The 17,596-nt window shown below is 38.6% G+C and overlaps 1 protein-coding gene across 1 annotated transcript; it reads right to left on the bottom strand.

The window, feature by feature from the left end:
• Positions 1 to 6,539: 6,539 nt before the first annotated feature.
• Positions 6,540 to 14,977, bottom strand: LOC139467021 (transmembrane protein 101-like). The gene is made up of 3 exons (XM_071248732.1): positions 14,862 to 14,977; positions 12,552 to 12,732; positions 6,540 to 8,622 (listed from the first exon to the last, which is right to left on the bottom strand). Exons 1-3 carry the CDS (start codon positions 14,975 to 14,977, stop codon positions 8,149 to 8,151), a joined length of 771 nt encoding a protein of 256 aa, XP_071104833.1. The 3' UTR covers positions 6,540 to 8,148.
• Between the last annotated feature and the right edge of the window lie 2,619 nt (positions 14,978 to 17,596).

The raw sequence follows: 17,596 nt of genomic DNA, 5'->3' as shown, positions 1-17,596 counted from the left end.
CACACACAGACTGATGCTGTAGTGTACCCACCGGTCCACACACAGACTGGTGAGGTAGTGTACCCATGGTCCACACACAGACTGGTGATGTAGAGTACCTACTGGTCCACACACAGACTGGTGATGTAGTGTACCCACGGTCCACACACAGACTGGTGAGGTAGTGTACCCACCGGTCCACACACAGACTGGTGATGTACTGTACCCACGGTCCACACACCGACTGGTGAGGTAGTGTACCCACCGGTCCACACACAGATTGGTGAGGTAGTGTCATTTCATTAATATAATAGTAACATTTGTTTGTTTGTTTGTTGTTTAACGCCACGTTCAGCAATAATCCAGCTATATGAAGGCAGTCTGTAAATAATCGATTCTTGACCAGACAATCCAGTGATTTACATTATGAGCATTGATGCATGTGATTGGGATACGATGACATGCATCAGCCAAATCAGCTAGCCTGACCACCTGATCCGTTAGTCACCTCTTATGGCAAGCATGGGTTTGCTGAAGACCTATTCTAACCCGGATCTCCATGTGTACATATAATAGTGACAACTGATATGGGTATATTATCATAGCAACATAATAATGACCCACGGAAGAAGTTCATTTATAGAACTGCATAACAATCAGGGTTTCATGTCATGAGCTCATCAAGTCTGAGTGTTACCATGGTTACCATAGTGCACATCTCACTGCTAGGTCACAGACTGGAATCTGTGAAGCATAAAATTTGATAATGATAAAAATATATATGTATGTGTATTGTGGTGACATTTTGCTTGATTACATGTGAGAAAGTAAGAGAGTGATGAAATAAATGCCAAATTGGTTCAAAATTGGAGAATGGTTCGGGATTATTACATATTGAATGACAAATTATTGTCCCCCCCATTTCTTTATTAACTCATGATTCTAATATAAAGAAATATGGCACTGCCACATGTTGTCTATGAAATCTTATTATACAATAGGCCCTACATTTCTCTCCTCTAAAAAAACTATTTTCCTGATGCTGATGGTTAAACTTGCTTTTGTATAATCTAGATAGGATCTGGATTTAACCTACAATACATATATACCAACACAACTACTGTATCATACTGCAGTTTTAGCCGTAATCCCCTCAGGTGCAGATGATTGCATGATATTAAATTTGCTGTCCAATCAGTGACCGTTCGACTGACTGTAAAATTACAGTACTTCTATAATAAACTGTTATATTTTACATTAACAATGTTCAACAATATCACTAAAATTGGTCTGTGACACCATTTTGAAAAAAACTGTGGCCTGTGCTGTCAGAAGTTGACACATTGTTCGGTATGTCTCCAACATCAGTGCTCCAGGATTCTGAACTCAGGCCGAATATTGAAGGACTTGTTTCGATATAAAGATCGAGTTTCAGTACCCATGAAGGTAACAGTGTCTGAACAAGACCAATTAAATGAAAAAATTAAAAACATTCATTCAAAGTTTCAAAAACAAGCAAATTCACTAAGAGTATGAAAAATATAAATACTAACAGAAAGCCTGAATGCGACGTGAAATGCAAAAAAACTGACAAACTGGCTTCTTGAAATTAAAAATACGTCAGAAGGGACAACGAGTGAAACTCACTATACTATAGTGGCCAACTGAAATACATGGACATAAAGAAGCTAAACATGAAAATGTCAAAGGCTCAGTCAGTATTAAGTGATGAACGCTTTATATCCTTATTCATTTACGTATCACGCTGGCATCATCCCTCTACCAATATCAGAAACCTGTGTAACAGCCTTGGTCTAATATGGCCTGACCATATCAGGGCCATATCAGACCGAGGCCAGGGCCATATCAGACTGAGGCTGTTAGGCCATATCAGACCGAGGTTGTTAGGCCATATCAGACCAAGGTTGTTAGGCTATATCAGACCAAGGTTGTTAGGCCATATCAGACCAAGGTTGTTAGGCCATATCAGACCGAGGGCGGTTAGGCCATATCAGACCGAGGTTGTTAGGCCATATCAGACTGAGGCTGTTAGGCCATATCAGACTGAGGTTGTTAGGCCATATAAGACCGAGGCCATTAGGCCATATCAGACCAAGGCTGTTAGGCCATATCAGACCAAGGTTGTTAGGCTATATCAGACCAAGGTTGTTAGGCCATATCAGACCAAGGTTGTTAGGCCATATCAGACCGAGGGCGGTTAGGCCATATCAGACCGAGGTTGTTAGGCCATATCAGACTGAGGCTGTTAGGCCATATCAGACTGAGGTTGTTAGGCCATATAAGACCGAGGCCATTAGGCCATATCAGACCAAGGCTGTTAGGCCATATCAGACCGAGGCCATTATATCAGAACAAGGCTGTTAGGCCCTATCAGACTGAGGCCAGGGCCATATCATAGCAATAATTCGCCTTCTCTGGAGAGTAAAACCTATACATGATCACACACTGGAAGTTATATGGTCATCAAATGCTGTAAAACAAACAACTATAAGATAACAAGGGGAAAAGGGTTTATTTATTAAAATATTAAAATGATCAATCCTTCAAAAGACAAAATGAGAAAGTAAGCATTTGATAGGTTCAGAGAAGATCATGGTGAGGTAGTGTACCCACCGGTCCACACACAGACTGGTGAGGTAGTGTACCCACGGTCCACACACAGACTGGTGATGTAGAGTACCTATGGTCCACACACAGACTGGTGAGGTAGTGTACCCTCGGTCCACACACAGACTGGTGATGTAGTGTACCCACGGTCCACACACAGACTGGTGAGGTAGTGTACCCACGGTCCACACACAGACTGGTGAGGTAGTGTACCCATGGTCCACACACAGACTGATGCTGTAGTGTACCCACCGGTCCACACACAGACTGGTGAGGTAGTGTACCCATGGTCCACACACAGACTGGTGATGTAGAGTACCTACTGGTCCACACACAGACTGGTGATGTAGTGTACCCACGGTCCACACACAGACTGGTGAGGTAGTGTACCCACCGGTCCACACACAGACTGGTGATGTACTGTACCCACGGTCCACACACCGACTGGTGAGGTAGTGTACCCACCGGTCCACACACAGACTGGTGAGGTAGTGTCATTTCATTAATATAATAGTAACATTTGTTTGTTTGTTTGTTGTTTAACGCCACGTTCAGCAATAATCCAGCTATATGAAGGCAGTCTGTAAATAATCGATTCTTGACCAGACAATCCAGTGATTTACATTATGAGCATTGATGCATGTGATTGGGATACGATGACATGCATCAGCCAAATCAGCTAGCCTGACCACCTGATCCGTTAGTCACCTCTTATGGCAAGCATGGGTTTGCTGAAGACCTATTCTAACCCGGATCTCCATGTGTACATATAATAGTGACAACTGATATGGGTATATTATCATAGCAACATAATAATGACCCACGGAAGAAGTTCATTTATAGAACTGCATAACAATCAGGGTTTCATGTCATGAGCTCATCAAGTCTGAGTGTTACCATGGTTACCATAGTGCACATCTCACTGCTAGGTCACAGACTGGAATCTGTGAAGCATAAAATTTGATAATGATAAAAATATATATGTATGTGTATTGTGGTAACATTTTGCTTGATTACATGTGAGAAAGTAAGAGAGTGATGAAATAAATGCCAAATTGGTTCAAAATTGGAGAATGGTTCGGGATTATTACATATTGAATGACAAATTATTGTCCCCCCCATTTCTTTATTAACTCATGATTCTAATATAAAGAAATATGGCACTGCCACATGTTGTCTGTGAAATCTTATTATACAATAGGCCCTACATTTCTCTCCTCTAAAAAAACTATTTTCCTGATGCTGATGGTTAAACTTGCTTTTGTATAATCTAGATAGGATCTGGATTTAACCTACAATACATATATACCAACACAACTACTGTATCATACTGCAGTTTTAGCCGTAATCCCCTCAGGTGCAGATGATTGCATGATATTAAATTTGCTGTCCAATCAGTGACCGTTCGACTGACTGTAAAATTACAGTACTTCTATAATAAACTGTTATATTTTACATTAACAATGTTCAACAATATCACTAAAATTGGTCTGTGACACCATTTTGAAAAAAACTGTGGCCTGTGCTGTCAGAAGTTGACACATTGTTCGGTATGTCTCCAACATCAGTGCTCCAGGATTCTGAACTCAGGCCGAATATTGAAGGACTTGTTTCGATATAAAGATCGAGTTTCAGTACCCATGAAGGTAACAGTGTCTGAACAAGACCAATTAAATGAAAAAATTAAAAACATTCATTCAAAGTTTCAAAAACAAGCAAATTCACTAAGAGTATGAAAAATATAAATACTAACAGAAAGCCTGAATGCGACGTGAAATGCAAAAAAACTGACAAACTGGCTTCTTGAAATTAAAAATACGTCAGAAGGGACAACGAGTGAAACTCACTATACTATAGTGGCCAACTGAAATACATGGACATAAAGAAGCTAAACATGAAAATGTCAAAGGCTCAGTCAGTATTAAGTGATGAACGCTTTATATCCTTATTCATTTACGTATCACGCTGGCATCATCCCTCTACCAATATCAGAAACCTGTGTAACAGCCTTGGTCTAATATGGCCTGACCATATCAGGGCCATATCAGACCGAGGCCAGGGCCATATCAGACTGAGGCTGTTAGGCCATATCAGACCGAGGTTGTTAGGCCATATCAGACCAAGGTTGTTAGGCTATATCAGACCAAGGTTGTTAGGCCATATCAGACCAAGGTTGTTAGGCCATATCAGACCGAGGGCGGTTAGGCCATATCAGACCGAGGTTGTTAGGCCATATCAGACTGAGGCTGTTAGGCCATATCAGACTGAGGTTGTTAGGCCATATAAGACCGAGGCCATTAGGCCATATCAGACCAAGGCTGTTAGGCCATATCAGACCGAGGCCATTATATCAGAACAAGGCTGTTAGGCCCTATCAGACTGAGGCCAGGGCCATATCATAGCAATAATTCGCCTTCTCTGGAGAGTAAAACCTATACATGATCACACACTGGAAGTTATATGGTCATCAAATGCTGTAAAACAAACAACTATAAGATAACAAGGGGAAAAGGGTTTATTTATTAAAATATTAAAATGATCAATCCTTCAAAAGACAAAATGAGAAAGTAAGCATTTGATAGGTTCAGAGAAGATCATGGTGAGGTAGTGTACCCACCGGTCCACACACAGACTGGTGAGGTAGTGTACCCACGGTCCACACACAGACTGGTGACGTAGAGTACCTATGGTCCACACACAGACTGGTGAGGTAGTGTACCCTCGGTCCACACACAGACTGGTGATGTAGTGTACCCACGGTCCACACACAGACTGGTGAGGTAGTGTACCCACGGTCCACACACAGACTGGTGAGGTAGTGTACCCATGGTCCACACACAGACTGATGCTGTAGTGTACCCACCGGTCCACACACAGACTGGTGAGGTAGTGTACCCATGGTCCACACACAGACTGGTGATGTAGAGTACCTACTGGTCCACACACAGACTGGTGATGTAGTGTACCCACGGTCCACACACAGACTGGTGAGGTAGTGTACCCACCGGTCCACACACAGACTGGTGATGTAGTGTACCCACGGTCCACACACCGACTGGTGAGGTAGTGTACCCACCGGTCCACACACAGACTGGTGAGGTAGTGTCATTTCATTAATATAATAGTAACATTTGTTTGTTTGTTTAACGCCACGTTCAGCAATAATCCAGCTATATGAAGGCAGTCTGTAAATAATCGATTCTTGACCAGACAATCCAGTGATTTACATTATGAGCATTGATGCATGTGATTGGGATACGATGACATGCATCAGCCAAATCAGCTAGCCTGACCACCTGATCCGTTAGTCACCTCTTATGACAAGCATGGGTTTGCTGAAGACCTATTCTAACCCGGATCTCCATGTGTACATATAATAGTGACAACTGATATGGGTATATTATCATAGCAACATAATAATGACCCACGGAAGAAGTTCATTTATAGAACTGCATAACATTCAGCGTTTCATGTCATGAGCTCATCAAGTCTGAGTGTTACCATGGTTACCATAGTGCACATCTCACTGCTAGGTCACAGACTGGAATCTGTGAAGCATGAAATTTGATAATGATAAAAATATATATGTATGTGTATTGTGGTGACATTTTGCTTGATTACATGTGAGAAAGTAAGAGAGTGATGAAATAAATGCCAAATTGGTTCAAAATTGGAGAATGGTTCGGGATTATTACATATTGAATGACAAATTATTGTCCCCCCCATTTCTTTATTAACTCATGATTCTAATATAAAGAAATATGGCACTGCCACATGTTGTCTGTGAAATCTTATTATACAATAGGCCCTACATTTCTCTCCTCTAAAAAAAATATTTTCCTGATGCTGATGGTTAAACTTGCTTTTGTATTATCTAGATAGGATCTGGATTTAACCTACAATACATATATACCAACACAACTACTGTATCATACTGCAGTTTTAGCCGTAATCCCCTCAGGTGCAGATGATTGCATGATATTAAATTTGCTGTCCAATCAGTGACCGTTCGACTGACTGTAAAATTACAGTACTTCTATAATAAACTGTTATATTTTACATTAACAATGTTCAACAATATCACTAAAATTGGTCTGTGACACCATTTTGAAAAAAACTGTGGCCTGAGCTGTCAGAAGTTGACACATTGTTCGGTATGTCTCCAACATCAGTGCTCCAGGATTCTGAACTCAGGCCGAATATTGAAGGACTTGTTTCGATATAAAGATCGAGTTTCAATACCCATGAAGGTAACAGTGTCTGAACAAGACCAATTAAATGAAAAAATTAAAAACATTCATTCAAAGTTTCAAAAACAAGCAAATTCACTAAGAGTATGAAAAATATAAATACTAACAGAAAGCCTGAATGCGACGTGAAATGCAAAAAAACTGACAAACTGGCTTCTTGAAATTAAAAATACTTCAGAAGGGACAACGAGTGATACTCACTATACTATAGTGGCCAACTGAAATACATGGACATAAAGAAGCTAAACATGAAAATGTCAAAGGCTCAGTCAGTATTAAGTGATAAACGCTTTATATCCTTATTCATTTACATATCACGCTGGCATCATCCCTCGACCAATATCAGAAACCTATGTAACAGCCTCGGTCTGATATGGCCTGACCATATCAGGGCCATATCAGACCGAGGCCAGGGCCATACCAGACTGGGGCTGTTAGGCCATATCAGAATGACAGTAGGCCATATCAGATCGAGGCCAGGGCCATATCAGACTGGGGCTGTTAGGCCATATCAGACCGAGGCCATTAGGCCATATCAGACCGAGGCTGTTACGTTATATCAGACTGAGGCCAGGGCCATATCAGACTGGGGCTGTTACGCCATATCAGACTGGGGTTGTTACGCCATATCAGACTGGGGCTCTTAGGCCATATCAGGCTGAGGCTGTTAGGCCATATCAGACAGGGGCTGTTACGCCATATCAGACTGGGGCCATTAGGCCATATCAGACCGGCCGTATGATACCAGCATGATATAGAAAACCACAGGGTGATAAATCTCTACGTATCAATGTTCAATGATAACCTGAATGGTGACATTGACCCTTGACCAAAGCCTTTTCATAGCAGGTTGAATTTAGGGGCAATAGATACTGAGATAAAAGAAGAAATCCAGTTATGGTCATTATCATTAACAGACTGTTGCAGCTTTCTACACGTTCTGGTTCTTGAGAATATGATGGTTAAACTGTCCATCATGTCAGTCAACAAGTACACTGGCCGAATATCTTTCTGGACTGATACATTCAAATGGTTTGGAATTTTGTTCCATAGATATATATATAAATCTGAATATAGTGAATGATGATTTTCCTATTATGTCTGAGTGACAATCAAGCAGGTCAAGGTCATCATGGCACATGAACACATCACTCACAACAGATACATACATTTATACAGTGGTCAAGATTTGAGCAGAAGCTACATGCAAAAACAACCATACATTCACCAAAACATTAACAGCAGTACTGGGAAATTGCACTTGTGTGAAATACTTTAATAACATGTTACATCATTCATAATGCTCAGTCTTAATTCTATTTTCAAAAACCCGAGAAAATAAAGCAAATCCAGTGACAGCAGTGAGACTGTCCAGCAACATCCGGGCCTGGTTCCAGAAGTGGACACCACGACGTGTCCAGTAGTCAAAGTCAAGGTCCATCACTATGGTAACGGTGATCAACATGAGCGCTGCACAGACGCTCATATCACGGACAAAGTAACTGGACAGGAAGCACAACGCACATGCAACTATTGCCAAGGTGATGAAGTATCTCAACCAATCGCTGTCCAGGAAGTGATGCAGGAAGCCACGCCTATACTCGCTGCTGCTGTTAAGTATATAGGCGTACGCGAACAGATAGATCCCCATAATGATCTCACCGACCCGCCGAAGTTGCTCTGATCGATTCTCTTTCTTGGTGTGGATGAAGGCCATTAGGACATACACACCCACACAGCCCCCTTGCCGCACTGCCATCTGAAGCTGTAATACAGACACAATCTTGTGATTCACAATCAAACAGTATTTGTAGGACGACTAATGAGTAAGGGGCTGACCATTTGATACTCTTGGGGGTTGTGATTTTATTGAAAAAAACCAAGTGGTCTCCAAATACTCTTGAAAAAAATAATTATGCTTCTTATTTGTTGAAATGTTCCTAGCCTTATCACAAAAATGATTCATGACTTTTTGATTTCCTTGGCCGCACAGAAGCCTAGATTACAGGTCATACTGACCTTTATGAACACTGTTTTAGAGATTACCAGAGATACATACACTGTTTTAGATATTACCAGAGATGTATACACTGTTTTAGAGATTACCAGAGATACATACACTGTTTTAGAGATTACCAGAGATATATACACTGTTTTAGAGATTACCAGAGATACATACACTGTTTTAGAGATTACCAGAGATACATACACTGTTTTAGAGATTACCAGAGATATATACACTGTTTTAGAGATTACCAGACATATATACACTGTTTTAGAGATTACCAGAGATACATACACTGTTTTAGAGATTACCAGACATATATACACTGTTTTAGAGATTACCAGAGATATATACACTGTTTTAGAGATTACCAGAGATACATACACTGTTTTAGAGATTACCAGAGATACATACACTGTTTTAGAGATTACCAGAGATATATACACTGTTTTAGAGATTACCAGAGATATATACACTGTTTTAGAGATTACCAGAGATACATACACTGTTTTAGAGATTACCAGAGGTGTATACACTGTTTTAGAGATTACCAGAGATATATACACTGTTTTAGAGATTACCATAGATATATACACTGTTTTAGAGATTACCAGAGATATATACGCTGTTTTAGAGTTAACCAGAGATACATACACTGTTTTAGAGATTACCAGAGCTATATACGCTGTTTTAGAGATTACCAGAGATATATACGCTGTTTTAGAGATTACCAGAGATATATACACTGTTTTAGAGATTACCAGAGATATATACGCTGTTTTAGAGTTAACCAGACATATATACACTGTTTTAGAGATTACCAGAGATACATACACTGTTTTAGAGATTACCAGAGATATATACACTGTTTTAGAGATTATCAGACATATATACACTGTTTTAGAGATTACCAGAGATACATACACTGTTTTAGAGATTACCAGAGATATATACACTGTTTTAGAGATTACCATAGATATATACACTGTTTTAGAGATTACCAGAGATATATACGCTGTTTTAGAGTTAACCAGAGATACATACGCTGTTTTAGAGATTACCAGAGCTATATACGCTGTTTTAGAGATTACCAGAGATATATACGCTGTTTTAGAGATTACCAGAGATATATACACTGTTTTAGAGATTACCAGAGATATATACGCTGTTTTAGAGTTAACCAGACATATATACACTGTTTTAGAGATTACCAGAGATACATACACTGTTTTAGAGATTACCAGAGATATATACACTGTTTTAGAGATTATCAGACATATATACACTGTTTTAGAGATTACCAGAGATACATACACTGTTTTAGAGATTACCAGAGATATATACACTGTTTTAGAGATTACCAGAGATATATACACTGTTTTAGAGATTACCATAGATATATACACTGTTTTAGAGATTACCAGAGATATATACGCTGTTTTAGAGATTACCAGAGATATATACACTGTTTTAGAGATTACCAGAGATATATACGCTGTTTTAGAGTTAACCAGACATATATACACTGTTTTAGAGATTACCAGAGATACATACACTGTTTTAGAGATTACCAGAGATATATACGCTGTTTTAGAGATTACCAGAGATATATACGCTGTTTTAGAGATTACCAGAGATATATACACTGTTTTAGAGATTACCAGAGATATATACGCTGTTTTAGAGTTAACCAGACATATATACACTGTTTTAGAGATTACCAGAGATACATACACTGTTTTAGAGATTACCAGAGATATATACACTGTTTTAGAGATTATCAGACATATATACACTGTTTTAGAGATTACCAGAGATACATACACTGTTTTAGAGATTACCAGAGATATATACACTGTTTTAGAGATTACCAGACATATATACACTGTTTTAGAGATTACCAGAGATACATACACTGTTTTAGAGATTACCAGAGATATATACACTGTTTTAGAGATTACCAGACATATATACACTGTTTTAGAGATTACCAGACATATATACACTGTTTTAGAGATTACCAGACATATATACGCTGTTTTAGAGATTACCAGACATATATACACTGTTTTAGAGATTACCAGACATATATACACTGTTTTAGAGATTACCAGACATATATACGCTGTTTTAGAGATTACCAGACATATATACGCTGTTTTAGAGATTACCAGACATATATACACTGTTTTAGAGATTACCAGACATATATACGCTGTTTTAGAGATTACCAGACATATATACGCTGTTTTAGAGATTACCAGACATATATACACTGTTTTAGAGTTTACCAGACATATATACACTGTTTTAGAGATTACCAGACATATATACACTGTTTTAGAGATTACCAGACATATATACACTGTTTTAGAGTTTACCAGACATATATACACTGATGCAAACACATTAGGGAACAAATAAAAATATAGGGAATTAAGCTTTACTGAAAGTCACTGTCCCGACGCCCCCGTGTGATTGTGATGCATGTGAGACAAGTGACAGTTACCATGGTTACTGCTACGTGTGGAACCAAGACAGAGCAGCTTGCTTTATTTAGAGACTTGTTACTGTAGTATAAACTTGACATTATGTCACATGAGGTACATCATAGGTAAACAGGTGTTGGTGAGATATATATATAAGAGTGAATGTTTATACAAATCGTTTGCTCACAGAGAAGAAAAGATGTACAGAATCAATGATAGTAAGAAGTATTTCTTTGTCTAGATGACGTTGCCAAACAACACGGTTCGAAGGTCATATCCATTAACATAATGACAGCTTTCAGATCTAATCTCAGTGTAATTTGGACAAGTAAATAGGTAGTGTAAAGCACTTCCATTGAAAAAAACATATCTTTCAATTTGTGACAGTTTAATCACTGGATCCTAGTCTTAACTCGCAGTGGATCATCTGATTTACAAGTGAACCAATATTTTAAAATATGTCAGGCACTTCCGAATTACCATAATAATAAAGTTTTTTTAAACTGAGATACTGAAGTGGCTTCTCTCAAAGTGGAATCTATTACATTCCTGGTTGAATGTGTATTAGATATGTTAGAAGTTAAGTTGATGTTTTCAGTAGTTGTATTATTTTTGCATCAATTGTATCATCGACAGAAGCTGGGGTCGAAGTAGCACATGTGGAACCGATCTTGGCACAATTTGTTTACAATATGTCATCGACTCAAGTTTAGATGTCATAAACACTTTTGAAATCCTCTTTTGTGACAAAATGTGAAATGGCTAGGGTTCATCATTCGCACGGTCAGTTAGTTTGATCAATCACACCGGACTCTCAGTCATTTCATATAGAGCAAGAGTCATCAGAAGATGATATGTGGCGGACAAACACACCACTATGCCGGGGGCATGAAAAGCAACAGTTATTGTCGTAACAGGTGAGCATGTAGGACAACTGGTAGACAAGAAACTGCGGCACAGCTATAATGGGAACTCGCAATGGTGATAACTTCAGGCTTGGTCATTCAATGTCAACGTGTTGAGTTGAACTTCCTGCCTCTGAAAGTAACTTGCACCACCTTAATATCAACATTCACAGCAGTCTTTCCATAGCTTAGATTGGAATATTTTCTTTCAATAAGCATCATTTATTTATAATTCTCTGAGAAATCTCGACAAGAACGGCTTGCAAAAAGAAAACATTTAGCCCAACTGTCTTACCCTCTGCCACTGGCCGTAGTTGAGCTTCTTGTTGTGGTAGAAGTTATAGGAGAAGAAGATCAGCTGACCTGCGTATACCAGTGACGCCTCCTTCTTGGCCATGCGGGCAGACATGAGGAAACCACAGATGAGGAACCCTCCTATATGAGCATAGATCAGCTGAGGGGGTAAGGGTGGCATGCTGAAACAATGAGAGATTTCAAAACTTCCATGCTGGTATAGAATACATCCTCTATTATTCCTTGTGGAAGATCTCCATTCTACTATTAATACCCTGAGCTTCACTATCAATTGCTTTGTTTGGGAAATGATGTCACCATCCCCATCTCTTCCATCAATAACTTTCCACAGAATTTGTCTTGTAGTGCATAAGCATAATTTCCTTGGTTGGTTTGGTTGGTTGGTTTATGCCGCACTCAGCAATATTCCAGCTACATGACGGCGGTCTGTAAATAATCGAGTCTGGACCAGACAATCCAGTGACTGATATCATGAGCATTGATCCACGCAATTGGGATCGATGACATGCATCAACCAAGTCAGCGAGCCTGACCACCCGATCCCGTTAGTCGCCTCTTACGACAAGCATAGTCGCCTCTTACGGCAAGCATGGGTTGCTGAAGGCCAATTCTACCCCGGATCTTCACGGGTCGTAATTTCCTTGGACAGCATTTTAGTGTTTTAATGGGTTCACAGCATATACTAATAGCATGGAGATATAATACACAGGGTAAACAAGGATGCTTCAAACATAAATGACAGAAAATGCAACTGACAATAATACTGACTGTTTGAAATGGTTGAATAAGGAACTACTTTTATACACATAGAGATGGTTCTGATGGGTTTGTGTATGTTATCCAAGATGGCCGCGATGGAGATTGATGGGGTGTTGTTTTGATTGGTGAAATAACTTATTCAAATGAGTTATAACATGATTCTTGCAAAACAGAAAATCATATTTAATTTTCATAACCATTGCTTAGAACAAGCTAGCTACAGCCCTTCAGTAATATCATATTATCATTATATCATTTGCTTTTAACAAAAACATGTCCCTAACTTATTTATTTCTCTTAAAAAATTTCAGCAGGTGCCCTAGATTGGATCATGTACATAAAATCATTAATTCATTGTTGCATTATCCAAAATGAACTGAAGAATGTAAGCCTGATAAATAAGAATGACTTATGTGAAGATCTGTATCAAACATTGGTCATTTTCATTTCCTGTGACAGATCTCTAAAATAGGTAACCCTTGCAAATGAGGGTGTCTTTAAAATTAGTTTGCATAATATTTATTAATTTATAAATCATATTGTGGAAAAAAGTCCACAAGCATAATATTAATTCTGCCTCATATCTTCATATCTAAAGAAATATTTACATACATGTTCATTAGGTAAATATTATGAAAATGATATGATGTACTTCAAAGCTTAGGAAATTAGGGAACAACTGAAAAACAGGATCAGCGGAAATACAGGCTGGTATAGGAGGATCAGGTCACTCCCCAGGATCAAATCATCCCCCAAAGGATCATAACACTCCATCTTTGCAGGATGAAAACACTCCCTGGGGTGAAACCTCCCCTTCTACTTTCTGCCTTCTGTATTGGCCATAAGCAGTGCCTTGCCCTAAATAATAGACTAACATTTAGTCTCTGAAATCTTATATTACACTATCCTTCTTGACTCTAAAAATAAATATAAAATCCCTATGCTGATTTCAGATAGAGCTAGCTTGAGCTGGCTAGACTTGCTTTTGTATGAATTTCTAGATTATTTTTTTTTCATAAAATAAATATATTCAACGGTCATGATGCAGGACTACCTAAATAATTACGTCTCCAAACCCTTAAATTGGCTGTATATACAGTTCAGTTACTTCATTTATACATTAACATTGAATACAAAAAAGACCCCCCACTCACCTACACACACACACGATACAATGGTAACGCCCCTGTTGATAATTGCTGTGGTATGTTGTACCCCCTTTCAGTTGCATTATTTCCAAATATATATTATATATTTTGCATTCTTTCCGGGGAAAGTAATTTCATCCTAACGTGGATTCGTCATTATGTCATGAAGGGAGTGTTCTGATCCCGAGACGACAGTGATTTGATCCTGAGATAATTTCACTTGAGAGTGTGTCAGGTCTTGGAGCAGATCACACTACTGTAAGTGAAGTGATGCCACACCAGTATGTCTGTGGACAGGTGGAGGGTTGTGACGTAGAACTCGTACGGGACATTTAGTCATTGACGCTTCATTTATGCGACTCAATCGCTAACATTCTGAATACCTTTCACTTTTTCCTCTTTCTGCAAGAAGCATCAGAAATGAAAGAGCATTAATGAAGGGAAACTTCCCCAACAAAAAATCTGCCACCCTCGCGACCCAAGTGTTGACAGTGGCCATGTTGGATGTTCCAGCATTGAGAGTTATCTGCCCCTGAACTTCTGAACCGGTTGGAACAAAAGTTGTAAAGCTGTTTAACAAATCTAATAAATGAGTGTTTGTCATTTTTTCATGACCCCGCCTTCTTAATGATCCTTAATCTGTTTGCAAATCATTATGAAAGTTAATAGATATGTTAAATGAATGGGAAATAGACTATCATAACCATAACCCTATCGGGAAACGGACAGATTCTTCTTATGTGGTTCTCTTGATGTCATTTCCGTCATGAGCTAAGGACTTATATGCCTTTCGTCCACAAGAGACAGGTATATCCTCATTCTGAAGTTACAGTTACTTAGGTGATAATACACCAAGGTGATAATAAACATCTGCTCGTAAAAGATTCCTTGGCTTAAAACACTGTACATCGAGTGTCGTGGTATATGGTGAATGTGGACGTGTACAGACGGGTCCCACTTTACATATTTCAATATATTAGATTTCTTAAAATGGCTATTGACAGATTACCAAGAAAATGCAATAATATGATGTTATTGTATGAAAAACATGGAATTCGCAATTGGGTATATAATGTAAAGTCGTTATTGAATGAATGCAGCTATGGGCATGTTTGGCATAATCAATGTGTACTATCAATCAAGATTCGCTTTAGTATCTGTACGCCAAAGACTTAAATGATATCTTCTTACGAAAATGGGCATAAGTTCTGATAAATGCAATTATTACATGCTTTTTAAGACAAATATCTCCCCAGAATACTATTTGTTTGATATCAATTTTTAAAGATCACTTTAGCACAATTTAGATGCAGCTCTCATATTCTTAGGATCGAAGTAGGCAGACACAGAAATATAGCTACAGAATTGACAATATGTGAGCAATGTGATTTACATGTGGTTGAAGACGAGTTTCTTTTCCTGTTAGTCCGTCCAAAATACGACTATTTAAGAAGTAAATATATAGAACAGCCTTTTCATGTACATCCCATTCAACAACAAAAAGTATCGATCATGTCAACTGATAAAGATACTCTAAAAAACTATCAATGGTAATTTATCATGCTATGTTAATTAGAATATGACCTGTTAAACATATCTGCAACCACTCCCGAAAACAGAATTGTACTATATGGACCTGTGGCCTTTCAGTACGGAATAAAACTTATCCTATCTGCATCTATATCACGGCGAGGGTTACCAGAAATTGAGTTCACACTTTACGTAATAATGATTTCACTTGCCTAAAGAAAGTAGTTCAAAAGTTGATGTCGGATCAAAAACAAAACCCATTTTGGAGTTTGAGACATACCCTATCACGGCAATATTTATCGTAAGTGTGCATTGGCGGTCATTCTTGTTGACAAACTATTCTGCGGTCATCATGTCTCATTATTGATATAATACAGGCCATTCTGTCCTGATTTCAAATTCCACCTGATAGTGATAACCCGCTCCGCAGTAGTAGTCGAATAACACCAATATTAGGTTACATGTACATTAAGCCAGCTTGGTTCTTGGTAAAAAATCTTTCAGATAGTGTTTATCTCAGCTCAGGTCGCTACAGGCGTCGACCTTTTAGTGCATCTAGAAAACATATCCCCAGTCACAAGTTTTCGGGCTCCCGGCCTTCACCAGGCACACTCTGCTGGTTTCGTGCTGCATCATTCGAGGTCGAAACTGTGTATGTGTATGTAATAATTTGAATTCCCTACTGGAATGAACACAAATGAACACACATCTAAATAGATGTAAGAAATTAACCAAACTCATATCATGTTGATTTAATTTATCTTAGTGCTACATATTAAGAATGTAACATCATTAACAAATTTAAAAAATGCATTAAATTGGCATGCACTCAAATACACTCCCCAAACAAAAAGAAACGCACAAGTAGTATGTAGTTCATTGAACCTGACTGCACAAAAAAATCGGTATATACATTGGATATATGTTGTTGGAAAATGTTGGGGGCCTGATATTCGACAAACGGTGCGTCAAAACGCAGCCATTGTCGATTTGCAATGTCTTAAACGGCATTGTTTTCACACTTGTTCAAAAATGTCATGGATTGTCTTTAAATGTAATATCCAGTTATGTATGACTGTTTAATAATCTCATACCAACTTTGACTGGAGTAGGTCCAATAGTTTTTCAGATATTGTAGTAAACGTCGGTACCTTAAATTAACTTCCAGACTTATAAAAAAAGTCACGATTATGTTCGCACGTGGGGCGAAATCGAGGCTGTTGGGCGGAGAACGTGCCTCACGTGTAAATGTAATTGTGACTTTGAGGACCATATCCAACTTAAAACAAAGTCCGATACAAAATACATGTTAAACTAATGTCCACCTCATATTCAAGAACATTACAATGGAGGGTCGTTCTTGTTTACGCTGAATAGATAGGAACTGCCCGTATGGACGCGATACTGTTCGAGCAAAACTATTGGAGTTCTCGCCAAATAAGAACGCGCAAAGCACGTGCGATTTCCCATTTAGTTTTGAGTCTTTGTTAGTGATGGACATGGGATATTCCGATTTCATCACATTGTCATTTGACGAGCTCAGACAAGGCAGAATGTAACTCAGATTTTGAAAGACTAATTAATACTG

Source organism: Haliotis cracherodii, unplaced genomic scaffold (assembly GCF_022045235.1).
Source record: "Haliotis cracherodii isolate W230 unplaced genomic scaffold, xgHalCrac1.p SCAF_19, whole genome shotgun sequence".
NCBI classification, from domain to species: domain Eukaryota; kingdom Metazoa; phylum Mollusca; class Gastropoda; order Lepetellida; family Haliotidae; genus Haliotis; species Haliotis cracherodii.
This window is presented reverse-complemented; position numbering and strand designations above follow the sequence as displayed.

Coding starts and splice junctions, on each gene's coding strand:
- LOC139467021 (XM_071248732.1), bottom strand. CDS start 14,977: ATGGCCACTGTCAACACTTGGGTCGCGAGGGTGGCAGATTTTTTGTTG. Junction 12,733..14,861: donor GAAAGAGGAAAAAGTGAAAG/GTATTCAGAATG, acceptor TCATTGTTTCAG/CATGCCACCCTTACCCCCTC. Junction 8,623..12,551: donor ACTACGGCCAGTGGCAGAGG/GTAAGACAGTTG, acceptor TCTGTATTACAG/CTTCAGATGGCAGTGCGGCA.